Source organism: Carettochelys insculpta, chromosome 22 (assembly GCF_033958435.1).
Source record: "Carettochelys insculpta isolate YL-2023 chromosome 22, ASM3395843v1, whole genome shotgun sequence".
Taxonomy (NCBI): Eukaryota; Metazoa; Chordata; order Testudines; family Carettochelyidae; genus Carettochelys; species Carettochelys insculpta.
This window is the reverse complement of record NC_134158.1, coordinates 21,929,798-21,949,121: the sequence shown is the minus strand read 5'-3', so window position 1 is coordinate 21,949,121 and position 19,324 is coordinate 21,929,798. Positions and strand designations below refer to the sequence as shown.

Here is a 19,324-nt window from a genome sequence, read left to right as displayed (position 1 = left end):
AGCGACCCTCATGACTCCTGTCTCTGTTTGGGTGAAGCTCATGAAACAGATATGTGCCGTATCAGGAGGAGTTTTAAGCCCTGGATTCATATGGAACACAACTTTGGGCTTTGTCAGCTCCATATGGAGGCAGCACTTCAACCTCCGTGGCAGGTCTTCACACCTTTTTCAGTGCTCAGCACACCATCCTGTGCTCTGGCCTGGTGCTGATAAAGATTTGTCTTGGCATTGGCATTCCCTGAAGCCTTCAGTGCGGCTCTGATCTGACTCTCCAGTGCATGCTCCCAAGACACCTAAGTTGTTGGTTAACCATCTCCATCAACCCCAGTCTCTTTTGGCAGTCGCTCAGTAACACGTATGATGTCTTCATGTCACCTGCATATTTGTGAGTCTGTTGATGGCTGGTCACCCCTATTCTGGAGCCATAGATCTTATTACAGAATGGGCAGGCATTGGTAGCTGTTGGAGGAGCACAGGGCAGTTTTTGATGCTCTTCTCTGCCTTTCCTCATCAGCACTGCAGTGGGACCTCCCGGATTGCACCACCCATTCACAGATTACCTTTCTCCACTGTGGATGGTCTTGGGCAAGGTTCTCCCAAGTGTCGACACCAATGCTGCACTTTTTCATGTGTGCCTTCAGTATATCCTTATATCGCTTCTGCTGACCCCCAATGCTCCTCTGTCCTTCCTGCAACTCAGAGGACAGAATCTGTTTTGGGAGGTGCTGATCAGACATCCAAACCACATGGCCAGTCCAATGAAGTTGTTGATGAATGATCATGGCTTCAGTGCTGGTCATGTTCACTTCTTCCAGGACACTTGTGTTTGTGCGCCTATCCTCCCAAGAGGTATTTAGGATCCTCCTGAGGCAGCATTAATGATATTGTTCAAGTGCCTTCAAATGATGCTTGTGTGTTGTCCAGGTTTCACATGCATACAGTAGCGTTGGAGCAACCACTGCACAGTATACAAGCTTTGTCTTGGGATAGATGTCTTGGTTCTTGAAAACCCTTTGTCTCGAGTGGCTGAAAGCAGAGCTTGCACAGCTCAAACGATGCTAGATTTATGCATCAATGTTGACTTTAGCGGAAAGATGACTTCCAAGGTATGGGAAGTGCTCCACATTTTCCAGTAGTTTTCCACTGACTTCAGTAGACGGTACATGAGATTGTTCCTTTGGCAAGGGTTGGTGGAGCACCTTTGTCTTTTTGATGTTCAGTGTAAGGCCAAAATTCTTGTATGCTTCAGCAAAGGCACTTAAAATGGTCTGAAGGGCTTTGGGAGAAAGAGTAGCAACCATGTTGTCATCTGCATACTGGAGTTCTGTGATCAATGTTGTGGAGGGCTTGCTTCTAGCCTTCAGTCTCCTGAGACTGAAAAGCTTCCTGTTTGTTCTGCAGACAATATTCACACCTTCTGGAAGCTAGCCATAAATGAGGTGAAGGGTCGTGGCAGTGAAGATGCAGAACAACAACGGAGCGATGACGCCGCCTTTGCTGATTCCCGTTTTGACCTCAAGGGGGGTCACTTTGGGATCTGTTGTTGCTCAATAACGTGGCAGTCAAGTTGTTGCGAAGCAGCCTCAAGATGCTAATGAATTTTTTGGGGCAGCCAGTCTTTGAGAGGATGGTTTACAGAGTGCTACAACTGAGTCGAATGCTTTGGTCAGGTTGACAAAACTCATGTATAAGGCTTGGTTTTGTTCACAATATTTTCTTGTAGTTGCCGGGTGGTGAAGATCATGTCTGCTGTTCCTCAGAATGGTCGGAAGCCACAGTGGCATTCTGGGATAATTTCTTCTGAGAGTGGCAGGAGTAGCTTTGCAAGGGTTCGAGCTAAGATTTTCCCTGCCATTGCCAGGAGGGAGATGCCACGATAGTTTCCGCAGTCTGACTTGTTGCCCTTCTTGAAGAGACTGGTGATCAGCATGTCTTTGAAATCTTGCAGCATCTGCTCTCTATCCCAGATCTTGAGAATCAAGAGGTACAGTTTGGGCAGCTCTGGCCTGCCTTCTTTGAAGACTTGAGCTGCAATTCCATTTAATCCGGTTGCCTTGCTGTACTTCATTGTTTTGATGGCAGCTTGGTCCTCATTCAGGGTAGGAAGTGTTGCAAGAGTGTCACTGAGTGGTTGCTGAGGGATTTGGTCAAGGGATTATACAACGATGGTGCAAGGGGGTTCAAAAGCTAATTATAGTGGTCCCTCCAGCGAGAAGCTATGGCTTCATTTACTTTCAAGAGTTGGGTGCCATCCTTTGATCTCAGGGGAGTGATTCTATGGTTCATCGGTCCAGAAACAGCTTTGATAGTATTGAAGAAATCTCTTGTATTTTTGATGTCTGTGAGATGCTGGAGTAGTCTTGCACCTTCTCGCACTGGTTTTTCAGAGTCCTTGTTTTACTTTGGACTTCTGCCTTGGTGTGTGCTTCTCTGTTCATTGCGCAGTTGATGTTGCTTTGCCAGGCCCTAAAGTCTTTCCTTTTTGCTTCAGTCAAGTGTTCAGTTTCCACATCGTTCTCCTCAGACCACTCCTGATGTTTCCTGAACTGGGAATGAATTGTTTCTCCACAAGCTCCAATGATGGCATTTTTCAGTTGACACCAGTGTTCTTCCACATATTTAGGGTGTACTGTTAGCATTCCAAAGGAAGCTGCTATCTGGAAGTTACTTCATTTGAAGGAGTCCTTCAAGCTTTTTACACTGATCTTTTGTTGGATCTGTTCCTTCTGACTTCTCCATTTGATGACAATCTTAATTGCCATTGTGATCAGTCCAGCAGTCATCCACACTAGTCATTGCATGTGTGAAAAGAACATCATGCTGATCCCGAGCAGGTATGGTGACATAGTCTGTGAGGTACCAGTGTTTTGACTGAGGATGTTGCAATGAGGTCTTAAATTTGTCTTTCTGGTGGAAGAGGGTATTGTTCGTGATGACAAGCTCATGTTCTCCACATTTCGTAAGGCGGAGCACTCCATTACAGTTGCTGTTGCCAACTTCTTCTTTCCCAATGGTAGTCTCCCAGAGCTCTGCGTCTCTTCCCACCCTGGCACTGAAATCCCAGAAGAGAATAATCTTGGATTATTTCGGGATGCCTTTCAGGACTGTGTCCAGTTGGGTGTAGAATTTCTCCTTCACGTCATCTTCGGCATCTAGAGTTGGTGCATGAGCACTGATGACGGTTGCCTGTTGGCTTTTGGCAAGTTTCAGGGGGAGAGTCATGACATGGTCATTGATGCTGACAGGAGCTTCAGAAAGGATCTTTGTTAGTTCATTTTTTATGGCAAATCATATTCCATGAATTTGTTTTTCTTCCTTTGGGTTTCCTTTCCAGAAAAATGTGTACATTCCACCTTCTTCTCTTAGCTGTCCTTCTTCTGGTGTACACGTTTCTGCCAGGGCCACTGTATCAATGTTGAATCATTGCAGCTCACAGGTAATAATTGCTGTGTGTCTTTCAGGTCACTCACTCTCTGGATTGTCCATTAGAGTACAGATATTCCATGTTCCAAAATTTACTGTGTGATTTCAATCACATAGAGGTGAACCCACTGGACGTGGTTATCCAGTCAGGAGGGTTGAGGCGGACTATTTTTAGGGCACCTTTTCAGCCATGTGGGGTGGAGCAGAGTGGATCCTAAATAGGGCTGCTCAGTCGACGATGCAGCAGCCGGACTGTTCTACCACCTCAGTCCTCGAAACGTAATGACTGATCATACATCCACTGCTTACATGCTGATTCATGACTAAGAGCTTCCAGATTTCACAATCCTGCTCCCGTCACTGTTCGCCAGTCTCCATAGGGTTAAGTTTTGGAGAGTAAATATGTAGTATGCAGAGGAAGATGCCTGTGCGTGACATCTTTTAACATGGAGAGACTGTTGCATTGCAGCCACCACACAGTTCTTGATGGATAGAAGGCTCAGGTCCAGTGGGATGCGATCCATGACAAGTGGGAGTCTCCTGTCTGCTGCAGCCTTCACTTGCCTTCACAGCCATTGCAGCAGTGCATTTGCTATCCTCTGCCTCTTCTGCTGTTGAGGACTTCAGGATCATTCTTTGTCTAGACTCTCCCCCTTGATCTTGCCACTATGGGAGACCCTGCTGGGAGTACAGGACTCCCTACGGCATCGCTGTCAGGGTCATTGGAACACACAACTTCACTCACCACGACAAGGTGGCAGTCCAAAGAGTGAGTGACACCAGTACCTTCAGTGCAGACAGCACCAGATGGTCCTAGGGCCTGTGATCCTGATGCCCCAGCGTCATGTGCACTGAGCTGACCCTCTTAGATTTACCCAGAGGTGAACGAGGGCTTGTTGGCCTTTCAGCTATGCCTGATACAGACCAGGAAGCATGGGGCTTATCGAGATGGTGAACTGCCCAGCACAGAGGGAAGCTTCTGCTCCTAAGCACTTCTCCAGGGGTAAGCCTGCTCTATTGGCTCTGCCTCTTCAGGCTTGGTGTCCTGGCACTGCTCTGAGTCCCAACCCAGCTGTTTACATTGTCTGACTCACGACACTTGTCACACTCACTGCTTCAATCTCAGTCTAGCTGGATGCATGGCTTCTCCTGTTTGAGAGTCTCCGTGATGGATGGCTCTGGTTCCAGATCTTCGACATTCTTTGCCCTCCGCAGTGACCCTCGGAACCATGTCTCACCAGCCCCACACCTGTCTTGATGCTGTTCCAATTCAGGCTCCAGAATCTAATTGCACTGGCCCCATTCAGCAGCCAACTTGGACGTGACTTGGCACTGCTTGCACTCTGGCAGCAGGTCCCGCTTTTCACACTGGTCTGGCTCCATTTGCCAGGATTTCCATGATAGCCACGGCTTGGGCCTGTGAGCACTGAAACTCCATGCTGGTGGAGCTCTTGGTGCTTCTGCCCATTCGACTTCCCCTGTTCCCAGACCTCGTCATGCAAAACCACAGTGGCCTTTGTCACCCAGACTTTGTCCCTTCACCTCATGGTGTGGTGGCTTCATGGTTGAACAGTATACAGTGTTCCGTAAGGACAAGGTCCAACTCTGCCCTCACCTGGCTTTCTTACTGAAAGTAGTGTCCAGCTTCCATATTAGCCAGGACATTTTCCTTCCTATTTTCTATCCTAAACCTCACAGCTCCCAGCAGGAGCAGCAACTGCACTTTCTCAATGTGAGGCAGGTCCTTGCCTTCTACATCGGATGGGCCAAGCCCTTCTTCAAGCTCACAGGTCTTTGTGGCCGTTGCTGATCGAATGAAGAGTCTCTTGGTTTCGTCACAACGCATCTCTTCCTGCATCACGCCCTGTATATGGACATGCTATGACATTGCTAAGGTTTCCCTACTGCCCGTCACAGTGCACTTTATGAGAGTTTAGACCTCTTCAATTGCCTTCCTGGCTCATGTGCTTCTCCAGGAAATCTGTTGAACTGCAACATGGTCCTCTGTTCACACATTTACGTCTCACTGTGCTATTGTGAAGTCTGGATGGGACGCTGCCTTTGTGGCCTGCTGTCTCCTCCTGATGGGTTTGTCTTGAGAATCACCTAACTCACATAGATATGAGCAAGCACTCGAAGAAGAATAGTGGCTAGTCGCCATTGTAACTATCGTTTCTTTGAGATGTGTTGCTCACCCTCCTTCCCCACTGTTGGAGTAGCCAGCAAGAAGGAACTGAGGAGGGTCAGCAGGGTCATGTATAGGGCACTGCACTGGCGGTATTCTGGGGGGCTCCACAGCAATTACTTCTTGTCCTGTCCTCGGTGGACCTGGAAAATATTTGACCTCTATCTTCTTTACAACAGCCTTTTACATATTTTAAAAGACAATCTATCATCTCTCCCCTCTTGTGGTAACTATCACACTTAGGATTTGGTCTCTGCTGCCAGTGAAGTCAGTGGCAAATCTTTCCAAGGTCTACTGGCTTAGGACCAAGTTGTTTCTGAGCCAGTGCTGAACCTAGCAAAAGGAGTGAGAAGGCAGGCAATGTGCCCCTCAGGGGCTTACTCATTCACCTGAAGCACAGATTAGAGTAGTCTTTAGGCTTGCACTAATGGTTCCTACAGAACACTCTGACCATACCCTCATTCCTGCAGCGTGCCCCCAAATGCCCCATGATGCTTCCTTTTTGAGGCAGAGAAGGATCATAAGCCTGGGATGTCCCTGGCTGGCAGTGGTCTTTGGTTGTCGTGTGACTGCTTTGTGCTGGCAAAGCAACAGAAGCATAGGACAAATAAGCCCCTTCACGTTGCAGGACATTGCTTCTTTCTGCACAAGATGTTTGCACAATAGGCATTTTTTTAAACACTTGCGGCATGATCTAAAGCCATTGAAATCAGTGGAAAAATTCCCATGGACTTCAGTGGGCTTTGGATCAGACCCTTAGAGAGTCTTACATTACAAGCAAATTCCCTTAGTGATGCCAGCATGAATCACTAAAGTCAGTGGATTTATATCAGCATAGCTGAGGTCAAAATGTATCTCCCCGCTTCCCTTTTGAGGGCTCTGATTACTTTCTGGATTAAATTGTTACAGGAGGCCCTTGAGATGCTGCTGTTCAGAGGACCTCAGAAAGCTCCATCCCACGCTCTTGCTGACTATCGTTACGCAGGTAAATTAAAAACAAAACCTGTTGATTGGAATCAGTGAACTGAGATGCTAATGGACATGCAGTAATTTGATAACACTGTGGTTTGCCTTTAATTCGGCTTTAAAAATACATGCATTTAAAGAACAAACAAAAGATTCTTTCCCTACAGTGCTATAAAATGTGATGAACTCTTCAATTTTAATCTTGTTTACACTGTTTTCTTATGTTAACTCCCTGCTTCTCCTGTGACAGCATGACTTTTTAGCATGCACTGCCCTGCAGTGACACCCTAAGGGAAGAAGTACACTGAAACATGGCATTGACAGACGCTCAGCTATTGTGTGGTATTTTTTGCAATGGTGCATATGTTTTATAGTATGTGGCATTTCCTGTGCCAGTAGTAATTTGAATTCTTCAGACATTTCTAATGTATTACTGATTACTGTTTTGGATAGATTGGAATTAAGTTTCCCTGAGAGAGAAAAAATGTGTACATGAATAATCAAGTGTTTTAATTTTATAAGTGTGGTGGTCTATTAAGCATGCTATGTGATCTAATAATTTGCATCTTATTACCATTAGGTTCAGATGTTTGGACACCTGTTGAGAAGCAGTTGTTTAAAAAGGCTTTTTGTCTACATAAGAAAGATTTTTACCTGATACAGAAGAAGGTAAGACTTCTATGCAGACGTTGATTTCAGATTGCTAGAAGTCCTTCATGAATTAATTAAAGGAGTTATTCGTACACTCTTTCTCAAAGCTAAATATTTTTAATTGTTTTTTAAAAGAGTTACACGTGGAATTTGTGTGGCTGAGAATTTCAAAGAGATTAGGATAAGGGATTGTCTACAAAGGTAATTTAAACTGGTCAGATTAATCTGGTTTGAAAATACTTGTGTACACACAATGTATTCTCTGGCTCTGCGTTTATCATGACCTCTGACGTCCTTTTTCAAATTGAGCTAACTTTGCTGCAGTTTGGGTTAGTCTAATGTATTGTCCACTTTGGCAGTCTTCCATTGGATATCCTGCACAAGAGGTCATTATTAACTTATCTGTTTACCTGTGTGCTCTCCCCTACACTAGGATCAGTTCATTCAGTTGTCTCCTCCCTGTCCGTAAACTGAACAGTTGCCAGATTTTGTCCTTTTGCATCTGGATTTGAGTGTATCACAATAGTTACAATAAGACTCCACAAACCTTAGAACATGCCTTGAGCAGTTACTTGGATCTGAGCTGAGACCCTGGATTTCATCACCATCTGGGGAGAAGGATAAATGTAGGAAGCTCATGTGGCCAGGCTGCCATTAGAATAATTATCTTGTGGACCTTGCTAAATGTCTTCGAGACCATGACTGGCTTGGCAAACAGTGATAAATAAAGAACAAACAGCTCAGGAGGACCTGTGTAAAAATCAGATTTGACAAGAAGAAGTGTGTTGTATGCAGTGTTGTTGTAGCTGTATTAATCCCAGAGTATTAGAAAGACTAGGTGAGTGAGGTAATATCTTTTATTGCGCTAACTTCTCTTATTGACAAAGACAAGCTTAGAAGAACTCTGTCTTCTTCTTCGAGTGGTCCCCGTGGGTGCTCCATAGTAGGTGTCGGGCTTGTCCCGGTGCCGCAGATTGGAAATTTCCAGCAGTCTCTGTCGGGTCGCGCATGCGCCGATGCACATCGGTCCTTCGCGTGCTTACGGTCACGTGCACGATCCAGTCCCCACCAGTTCCTTCTCAACCACCAACGGCTGAAGACGGAATCCACTCCAGCTCCAACGCCTGAGAAAGATAAAATCTGATTTACTTACTGTTAATAGTTATTAGTTGATAGCTTAGTTATTATAGTTGAAGTTGTTTTATGTTAGATGTGTATATAGTTAAAAAGAAAATAGAGCAAGGAAAAGTACAGAAGCAGCCGCCTCAGGCGGGTCTGCTATCTTAAGGCTGCGAACGTTATCTGTTATCTGTTACTGGACTGAATAACTGTTAAGTGCTCTATTAGCACTCAAAGACTTTAACGTTCGAGCAATGTCCTCGCCGGGGATTAAGAAATGTGACTCATGCCGTGAGGCTATGCCTGCCTCAGATGGGCATAGCAAATGTATCCGTTGCCTCTGGGAAGCCTACGTCCCTCAGAAATGTCCTCACTGCTCTAAGCTTACAGCTAGAGCCCGAAAGGACAGGGAAATGAGGCTGAAAATGTTCCTGTTTTTAAGACCCTCCAGCCTGGACCATCGGAGAAGCCTGACAAGGAGGGATCCTCGGGGTCGCACAAGAGGAAGGGGGCTTCCCTAACCTCCTCTGTGCAGAAAAAGAAGCTTTCACCAGCTCGATCCCTGCCAGTAACTTCTGTGAGTGGGACGAGCGGAGCACAGGGCCCGAGCCCGCTGGCTTCTCATAGTGGGAAAGCCACGGCGCATGTGCCCGTGCAAGGGCCTCCGACCGTTAAGGAGTTGGCACCGAGTGCCCTGCAGGTGAATGACCTCTATCTCATGCCGAAACCCCAACTATCAACCATTTTCAGGCCCATAGCATGGAAGGCACATGCCCATATTGCTCAGCGGTCTGAGTCCCCTCCTGCAACCCCATTCTCCAGCTCAAAATGATGGTTGTTAGCATGTTGCAGCTTCAGTCTCCCTCTCACCCCCACAATGGCATCAAATCCCTGGTACAAGTAATAACACAGCCCCACTGTCCCAATCCTAACATGTCTACAACTGTTGGGACACATGGCAACCACCACGTTTGTGGTACAGAACGCCAGGCTGCATATGCGAGGCCTGCAGCATTGGTTGGCGCGCGTTTACAAACCAATAGCCCATACCATCCACAGGGCAGTATTGCCCACAATGGAGGTGTGAAGGTCACTGGCATGGTGGGCAGACCCCAAGAACTTACTAGTAGGGGTGCCTTTTCACCAACCGCAAATTACCATTTTTCTCACGACAGATGCATCCCATATGGGATGGGGAGCGCACATTGGCAACGAAGTTACTCAAGGGTTATGGTCCCCCGTGGAAAAGACACTGCACATAAACATACTAGAGCTCAGAGCATTGTTCAATGCGTGCAGGCATTTTCGAAATTACCTGCACGGCAAAGTAGTCAGGATAAATACCGACAACACTTCCACCATGTTTTATATCAACCGACAAGAAAGGGCCAGAACTCGTGCGCTCTGTGTGGAGGCTGTCGGGTTGTGGAACAGGTGCATTGCCAACAATATAACCCTAAAAGCCTCATACTTACCGGGTGCTCACAACGTAAAGGCGGACCAACTCAGCAGATGCTTTGCGCTCACGCACGAGTGGCAGATCCGTTCCGACCTGCTCCGAAGAGTGTTTCACAAATGGGGGTTTCCCCAAATCGATTTATTTGCCACTCACAACAACAAGAAATGCCCCCAGTATTGCTCCAGAGCGGGCATAGGGCAGGGATCCTTGGGGGATGCCTTATTGATCCCATGGAAGGGCCCTCTACTCTATGCGTTCCCTCCCACAACACTCATCCACAAGGTTTTGGAGAAAGCCAAAAGGGAGAGAGCACACATGATACTCATAGTCCCAACCTGGGACTGACAACAATGGTTCCCTGTGCTCCTGCTCATGGCATGCCGCCAGCCACTTCCCCTACCATCAGTGCCGGACCTTCTCACGCAGGCTTGGGGGTCCATAGTGCATCCACATCCTCAAGGACTCCGCCTACAGGCGTGGCTAATCCATGGCTCAGCGCCTTAGAGAGCACATGTTCGGAGGGAGTGAAACAAGTCCTGGAGTGCAGTCGGAGGACCTCCACCAGAAGGACTTACGAGCAGAAGTGGACGCGATTTACCTCCTGGTGCTCTTCCAAGCAGTTAGCTCCTCTGGACGTCCCTATAACTGTAATTCTAGACTATCTGCTGGAGCTCAAACGAGACAGTCTCTCCCTATCCTCACTAAAGGTCCATCTTGCGGCTATATCAGCTTTTCAACACAAAGAGGAAGGGCCAAACATATTCGCCCATCCTGTTGTCACTCGGTTCCTAAAGGGGTTGGCAAACCTATACCCCCCTTCATTCCAAAGGTTTCCTCAGAGTTCCACATTAACAAACCAATAATATTACCTTCGTTTTATCCTAAGCCTCACAACTCCAGCAAGGAGGCACGGCTGCACTTACTAGATGTGAGGAGGGCTTTGGCCTTTTACATAGACAGGACTAAGCCTTTCCAGAAAATGGACAGACTCCTGGTGTCCCTCACACCCAGGTCGAAAGGGGAAGGCCTATCCTCACAAAGGATTTCAAACCACATCGTATCCTGCATAAGACTGTGTTATGAGCTTCGCAAGACCCTTCTGCTAGTTCCGCCCAGGGCTCAGTCCACTAGAGCGATGGCAGCATCAACGGCCTTCTTCAAGGGAATCGCGCTAAGAGACATCTGCAGAGCAGCGACTTGGTCATCCTATGACACCCTTGCCAAGCACTATGCCATGCACCGGGTGTTTGATGAGGATACACGCCTGTCGACAGCAGTCCTTTCAAGGGCAAGCTGCACATAAATTGGGTACCCGCCTCCTTTTTTGGGGTCACTGCTGGGTAGTCACCTACTGTGGAGCACCCACAGGGACCACTCGAAGAAGAAAGAGAAGTTACTCACCTGTGTAGTAACAATGGTTCTTCGAGATGTGTCCCCATGGGTGCTCCACTACCCACCCGTTCCTCCCCACTTCGGAGCTCTGTTTCGTGTTTTTCAGAAGCATCCGGAGCAGTTGATCAGGAACTGGCAAGGACCGGATCGCACATCTGACTATAAGCACACGAAGGACCGACGTTCATCGGCGTATGTGCGACCCGACGGAGACTGCTGGAAATTTCTGATCTGCGGCGCCGGGGCAAGCCCGACACCTACTGTGGAGCACCCAGGGGGACACATCTCGAAGAACCATCGTTACTACACAGGTGAGTAACTTCTCTATCTTGAAAATTTGTCTCTGTCACCACCAGTAGTTGGTCCAATAAAAGAAAATGTCTGGAAGAGGACATGTGACTTGTCCAGGTTTTGAGGAGCTGGACAGGATTTTACATAAGTCTTCAAGGAAAGCTTGGTTCATACCATGCTGGAATCAGCCATGATTCCCAGACAGCAATGCAGACCAGAATAGAGTAGGCTGATCCTAAGGAGGGAACCTTGGCCTGTGTGTTTTTTAATAATTAGTAATCTTATATATAAATTTTCATTTATTATTGTTACACTTTGTTCTGTCTGCCTCATGGCTGTAGCCATTGTAGGCAGATGTAAGTCTAAGATCCTTGCCTTCCTCCATCTGCTCATGCTAATGATTCACTCCTGCCCTACCCTATATACTTGTCCAAATGGCAGTGACTCTGGCAGGGTGAATGACCTCTATCTCATGCCGAAACCCCAACTATCAACCATTTTCAGGCCCATAGCATGGAAGGCACATGCCCATATTGCTCAGCGGTCTGAGTCCCCTCCTGCAACCCCATTCTCCAGCTCAAAATGATGGTTGTTAGCATGTTGCAGCTTCAGTCTCCCTCTCACCTCCACAATGGCAGATTCAAGAAATGAAAACATTCTTTTGCACAGATTGCAATAGTTTATTGAGAAAGTGATTACAGGAAAAGCAGTATGGTTAGCATTCTCACTTTCTAAGAGGTAGACATGCACATTGCATGCCCATAAAGCTACAAAGAGTCCAATTCCTTGCTGAGGTATAAGTGCCTAGTAACACACATTTGTACAGCAAAAAGCCTTGCTGTGAGGATAGCCAAACTCTTAGGTTTTCACAGGCTTACATAGAGTTAGACTGTTAAAAATGCTTCAGGCAATTATTACAGAGCCCTATCACTTTTTCTCTGCACTTTCACCATGGCTACATCTACACAACCCCCTTCCTTTTGGAAGGGGCATGGTAATGAGCGACTTGGGAAAATGCTAATGAGGTATTGCCAAGAATATGCAGCACCTCATTAGCATAATGGTGGCTGTGCATGATTTGAAAGTGCCTCTTTTGAATTGCACGCCGCTCGTGGAGACGGGGACCTTTTGAAGGACCCCTGGACTTCGAAAGCCCCTTCTTCCTCAAACCAAATCGGAAGAAGGGGCTTTCGAAGTCTGGCAGGGGTTCCTTCAAAAGGCCCCTGCCTCATGAGCATCTTCCAAACTTGCTTGTTACCATGCTCCCTCCAAAAGGAAGGGGCTAGTGTAGACGTAGCCTACGTCTCTCATACAGGAGAGATAAAGCAAAATGTAAGGCTGAAAAATTGCTTAGGTATTGCTTGTAGATTATGAGGAAAAGCTACACAGGTATAGTTTGCAATTCCTTTCTGCTCCTGCAGACTTCTGGGGAACCATCTTGGTGTATATCTTGACTGCGGCATTTCTCTGGCGTGTCCTTTGTCTTTTTGAGTAAGTCAGTTCTCTACCCCCTTGTCACCTGCTTCAGGTCATCCAGAGTAAGGACACTAGAACAGCTAAAAGGGATGGAGGGGGTATTAGTATCTGTCTCACTCCCACATTCGCCCTGCTCTTCCCTCCAAGGCCATATGAGCACCTCCAAGTCATAGTGGAAATCCAAAGCCAGACCAGGAACATCATTCCCAACTTCAGCTCTCTCTCTCTTTTCCTGGCCAGCATCTGAGGCACAGTGGCAGAGTCAAAATGCGTATACCGCCCAGAGAAAAATACTATTACACCACATCACTTACCATGGCTGCGGTTCTGCTGAGACTTGTAAGAATCTCGGGGAGAGAAAGCCAGATACGCATATACGAAAAAATGTTGTTATATCCTCTCTAGAATATGAACAGTAATTGCTTGTCTCAGAGGAGAGGCAGTGTTAATCTGTAGCTTCACAAATAAAAAGAAGTCATGTGGCTCCTTAAAGACTCATGGGTGCTACAGGACTGCTTGTTTGTTAATAATTGTTTGTGAATTTTGTAATTCCTGCAGCCAAAGCGTATGTACTGGTCAGCCAGTTCCTCAAGGAAGGACTTTTATCTGTGGCTGAGTAGTTGCCAAAACTGATGGACAGAAAAAGGAAAACAGGATGAAATATTTGTACAAGTTATTTAAAATAGTGGGGAAGCAGAGGCAGCATTTGTGGATGGAGAGAGAAACAGGCAAATTGGTCTCCAGGGGGATTGTTGCAGTAGCCAAAGACAGCATGGCATTTGTCAGGGACCTCATTGGCATGGCAAAAACTGTAGGGAAAAAGAGAGGGAGATAGAGAAGCAATTATTGGAGGTGATACAAAGCCAAGATGTGTGCTGCAACATGTCACCATTAGGGCAGCTAGTAATTCAGTAAACTAATACCCAGCCATGTTTTGAAGCCTCTGGACAGTACATACTGCTGGAAGCTACATTAGCTCCTCCCTGCTGTAACCCTGAAGCAGGGCTCCTAGAGGCCAATCTCTTCACAGACTCAAGCTCAGGGAACTGAGAACAGTGTCAGCTCAAACAACTGCCTTTTGAGCTTTCTATCACTCTGAGTAACTTCAAGTGTCACCACTCAACAGCAGAAGATTCAGAAGCATAATGAAGGGACAGAGCCAAGGAAAACAATTGCTGTGACTTTAAGTTCCTCCTCTGCTTTCATTGTGTCTTATGTTGCAGTGTGCTGTTTTGTTTTGCTTCTGTTTAAAAGAAATCCTTCTTTGTATTTAGGTAACAGAGGGTGCGTCTACATTAGGAGCTAATGTTGAAGTTAACTTCAAAGTTATGCATCACATCAAAGTAGCCATCAGAGAGTCTACACACATTTTTTTCCTTACTTCGAAGTAGGGAACCCAACTTCTTCTTCGAGTGTCCCCGTGGGTGCTCCACAATAGGTGACGGGCTTGCCCGGCGCCGCAGATCGGATCTTGCAAGCAGTTTCTGCCGGACCGCGCATGCGCCGGCGCGCGCCGCTCCCTTGCGCACTCCTGGCCATGTGCGCGATCCGGTCCCCGCCAGTTCCTCTTAACCGCCGTCGGCTGCAGACGGAATCCGACTAGGCTAAGGCCAAATAGCGTATTCAACGACTTTATCTGTTTTTCTTTGAAGTTTTTTTCAGGTACTTAGGCTACTACAAGTTAGCCGGTTGTTATTTTGCAAAAAAAAAAAACAAAAAACTACGAGCGGGACAGCTTCAGTCCAGTCCCAGTAACAAGCGCCGGAGGCCAGGAGCTAGGGCCATCAGCCCTCCTGCTGAGGCAGGCCATCGGACGGGGAAAACGGCACAAAGAAGGTGCTAAGTACCCGCTTAAAAACTCAAAGACTCACCAACAATGTCCTCTTCAGGCTTTAAAAAATGTGAGTCCTGCCGAGAGGCGATGCCAGCGTCCGATGGGCACAGTCTATGCATAAGGTGCCTGGGGGAGTCCCATGTGGCACAGAAATGCGCCTTTTGTGCTAAATTAACGACCAGAGCACGGAGAGACAGGGAGATGCGGATTAAAATGCTGCTTCTTGATAAGGCCCTCCAGCCAGACGTGCCGGAGCGGCCGCAGCAGGAGGGACCCTCCGGGGCCCTTAAAAGAAAAGCTGCCTCCCTCATTCCATCAGCGCAAAAACGGAGGAAAGTCTTTCCAGCCCGATCCCTGCCGGCAGCAACAGTGAGCGGGACGGGAGGAGCAAGCAGCCCCCAGCCGCAGCAACAGCTGATTGGCGGCGGCACGGAGAGCCACGTGGAAGCGGCTCAGCCTCCGATAATCAGCCAGCCGCCCCGCACCGCAGGCAGGGCGGCGGCTAAACAAGCGCCGGTACCGGCGGCACCGCAGGCAGCGGCACCGACCCCCAGGGAACCGGCGGTGCAGAGCGCGCAGGCACGTAGCCTGCAGGCGCAGAAGGACACTGCACGTGTGGCACCGCCTTCGAGCGTGCCTAGCACGGTGCCGACGGAGCCGGGATCCCCCGCGCATCAGGGGGCGGAGTTACCTCCTCCAGGGAGGGGGAAGGCTGCACACAAGAGGAGGCATTGCAGCCCCTCTCCGGACAGGGCTGTGGAGCTGCTTTCTCACAGCCCTCCCCTCATGTTGCAGACTCCAACCAGAAGGCAGGGGTCCCCCCTAGCCTACCCGGAGCCCCCTTCTCCATTTTTACAACCAGCCTCACCATGGCTGGCACCACCTTCACCCGTCCTGGGGTTTGAACCGCTGGACTATTATGCGAAATCGCTCTCTCCAGTGTCTCGACGATCTCCCTCCCCCAGACACAGAGGGTACGCACCAAGGGAGTGGTCTAGGTCACCTTCCCAAGAACAGTGCCTATACTGCCATGGTCGCCCCTACCACGCGGGGCATACACACCATCGGCAATCTACTAGGGAAAGATCCCCACAGACTATCTCGTACCCCCGAGGGCAATTGCGACCGGGGACAGAGACTCAAGCATCTCAGGGGGGACTGGTCATGGAACCCCGAGATTTTTCCCTCGCACACCTCCAGCGAGAGGGTGTACCATCACCAGCAGGAACCGGAAGGGTCCAGAGAGACGTACCCCAGCGGTTCCTCGCTCTCCTCCCCGGACGAGGCTACGGCCCTGGGGGACGTCCATCCTACGGACGATCTCAAACAGTTTCAGGAGCTGTTTAAGAGGGTGGCCTTCACGCAAGGCATCCAGACAGCAGAGGTGCAAGAGAAACACCATAAGCTCCTCAAAAATTTGAGACCTCCGGCCTCCTCCAGAGTAGCAATACCGCTTGATGAAGCGATCTTAGAGTCCGCCACTACGATATGGCAGACCCCTGCAACTATTCCGCCTGTCCAAAAGAGAGCGGATAAGAAATACTTCGTGCCGGCGAAGGGCATGGAGTTCCTGTTTAGCCACCCACAGCCAAACTCCTTGGTGGTGGAGTCCTCGCAACAAAGATCAAAAACTTCTCAATTTAAAACAGGGGGAACAGACAAAGATGCCAAGAAGCTAGAGCTGTTGGGCAGAAAGGTCTACTCCTCCTCCACTTTAACGTTGCGAATGGCAAATTACGCAGCGCACTTAGCGAACCATAATTTTGACAACTATTCCAGGTTAACCTCCCTCATGGACTCGCTTCCAGAGGACAAAAAGCCGGTCCTCAAGGCCATAGTGCAAGAAGGCTACGTGGCTGTGAGGACAGGAGTTCAGATTGCTTTGGACGTTGCGGACACAGCAGCACGTTCCACAGCAACCGCAGTGGTGATGCGAAGGGAGTCCTGGCTCCAGACCTCGGGTATACCGAGGGATCTGCAGGCGAAGATAGTTGACCTTCCCTTCGACTCGCAGAAGCTGTTTGCTGAATCAACTGACTCGGTCCTTCATTCCAGTAAAGATTCAAGAGCCACACTCAGGACCCTGGGGATTTACACCCCTCCATACACAAAGAAAAGGTACTATCCTCAGCAAGGGCGGTACCAGTACCAGCAACAGCTCCCCCAGTATCACAGGGGTTACGAGCAAGGGCGACATCAACAGCACCAGCAGTACAGACCTCCCAGGCGACGCTCACAACAGAGCCGTGCGTCCTCGGGGTGGGGCCAAAGGCCACAAGTTTGACATACAGATCCAGGGCTGCGCCATCACTACCATCACACAAGGTCATCCGAAGCGGCTATTCCACCATCGCCTCCGACCATTCTACGACCAGTGGCAAAGGATCACCACAGACAAATGGGTGCTGGAGATCATAGCCACGGGGTACGCCATCCCCTTCCAGTCGCTCCCACCGTCGCGACCTCCACCCAAGCCCCACCTCCAGGAGGCCTCCCATGTAGCCAGGCTCAGGCAGGAGGTGGCCCATCTCGTGCTCATAGGGGCGGTGGAAAGGGTGCCGGAGCAACTGCAAGGAAAAGGGTTCTACTCCCGGTATTTCCTCACGGAGAAAAAGACAGGAGGCTGGAGGCCCATCTTAGACCTTCGCGGCCTCAACAGGTACCTGCGCAAGCAGCGTTTTCGGATGACCACGATCGCCTCCATCCTTACAGCACTGGACGATGGAGACTGGTTCGCAGCCCTCGATTTACAAGACGCGTACTTCCACATAACCATCCATCCGGCTCACCGGCGATTCCTCCGGTTCATGGTAGGCAACGAACACTTCCAATACAAGGTCCTACCGTTTGGCCTCTCCTCGGCCCCCAGAGTCTTCACCAAGACCTTGGCAGTGGTGTCAGCCTACCTGCACAGACAGGGGGTATTTATTTTCCCGTATCTGGACGACTGCCTGCTCAAAGGGGCCTCGAAAGGGGAGGTTCTGCGCATGATACGCGTCACAGCAAACACGTTCTCCTCACTTGGCCTGGTTATCAATCTGACAAAATCAAAAATAGACCCCACACAGGACATAGAGTTCATAGGGGCTCGCATAAACTCGGTTACAGCGAGAGTATACCTACCAGAGGCTCGCTTTCGGGCCATCGGTTCCCTCGTGCAAGTCATCACCTTCAGCCCTACGGTGCCGGTCTTGACATGCTTGCAGCTGCTGGGCCACATGGCAGCGGCGACGTTTGTAGTGCAGAACACCAGGTTACACATGCGCAGCATGCAGCACTGGCTGGCGAGTGTATACAAACCGGCAGTACACACCGTTCACAGGGTGGTGTCGCCCACAGCCGGGGTGCGCAAATCCCTGCAATGGTGGGTAAACCCCAGGAACTTGCTAACAGGGGTACCCTTCCACCAGCCACAAATATCGGTTTTTCTCACTACAGATGCCTCCCTCATAGGGTGGGGAGCGCACATGGGCGAAGAGGTGACTCAAGGACTGTGGTCACCCACGGAACAGTCACTACACATCAATGTACTGGAGCTCAGAGCAGTGTTCAACGCCTGCAAACACTTTCGAGACCACATACAAGGCAAAGTCGTCGGGATCAGTACAGACAATACCTCCACCATGTTTTATATAAACAGGCAAGGAGGAGCTCGATCCCGTGCCTTATGCGCGGAAGCAATCCGCTTATGGAACTGGTGCATCGCCCACGATATAATCTTGAAAGCCTCATACTTGCCGGGTGCGCACAACGTGAAGGCAGACCAGCTGAGCAGGCGTTTTGCGCTCACACACGAGTGGCAGATCCGTCCCGATCTGCTACGGCCGATTTTCCACGCATGGGGTTTTCCCCAAATAGATCTGTTTGCCACTCAGCACAACAAGCAGTGCCCACGATTCTGCTCCAGGGCAGGATTGGGATGGGGGTCCCTGGGGGACGCGTTCGCGATCCTGTGGGGGGGCCCCCTGCTTTATGCGTTTCCTCCCACAGTGCTGATCCACAAAGTTTTGCAAAAAGCCAGGAGGGAAAGGGCCCAGATAATCCTGATAGTCCCAACGTGGGATCGCCAACTATGGTTCCCCCTACTCCTGCGCATGTCGGACCGTCCACCGATGCCTCTTCCGGTGACGCCGGATCTGCTCACGCAAGCCCAGGGGTCCATAGTGGATCCGCACCCCCAAAGCCTGCGACTGCAAGCGTGGTTAATCCATGGCTCAGCTCCCTAGAGAGCACATGCACAGTGGGAGTACAGCAAGTCCTAGAAAGTAGCAGGAGGACTTCCACTAGGAAGACCTACAAACAAAAATGGACTCGCTTCACGGCTTGGTGTTCTACCAAACAGCTGGCCCCCCTTTCGGTGCCTATACCTACAATTCTAGAGTATTTACTGGACCTCAAGAGAGGAGGACTCTCGCTATCCTCGTTAAAGGTCCACCTTGCCGCCATCTCGGCGTTCAGACATGAGGAGGAAGGGCACACGGTGTTCGCCCACCCTATGGTTACCAGGTTCCTCAAAGGGTTGGTAAAC

General features: G+C 49.2%; 1 protein-coding gene across 1 annotated transcript in view; it reads left to right on the top strand.

Moving 5' to 3' along the window:
- ZNF541 (zinc finger protein 541) overlaps nucleotides 1-19,324 on the top strand; it is a 97,978-nt gene that overhangs the window by 60,428 nt on the left and 18,226 nt on the right. Inside the window, exons 11-12 of the mRNA XM_075016654.1 lie at nucleotides 6,518-6,593; nucleotides 7,155-7,243. Of these exons, the coding sequence (XP_074872755.1) occupies nucleotides 6,518-6,593; nucleotides 7,155-7,243 (165 nt within the window). The remainder of the gene's footprint in view (nucleotides 1-6,517; nucleotides 6,594-7,154; nucleotides 7,244-19,324) is intronic.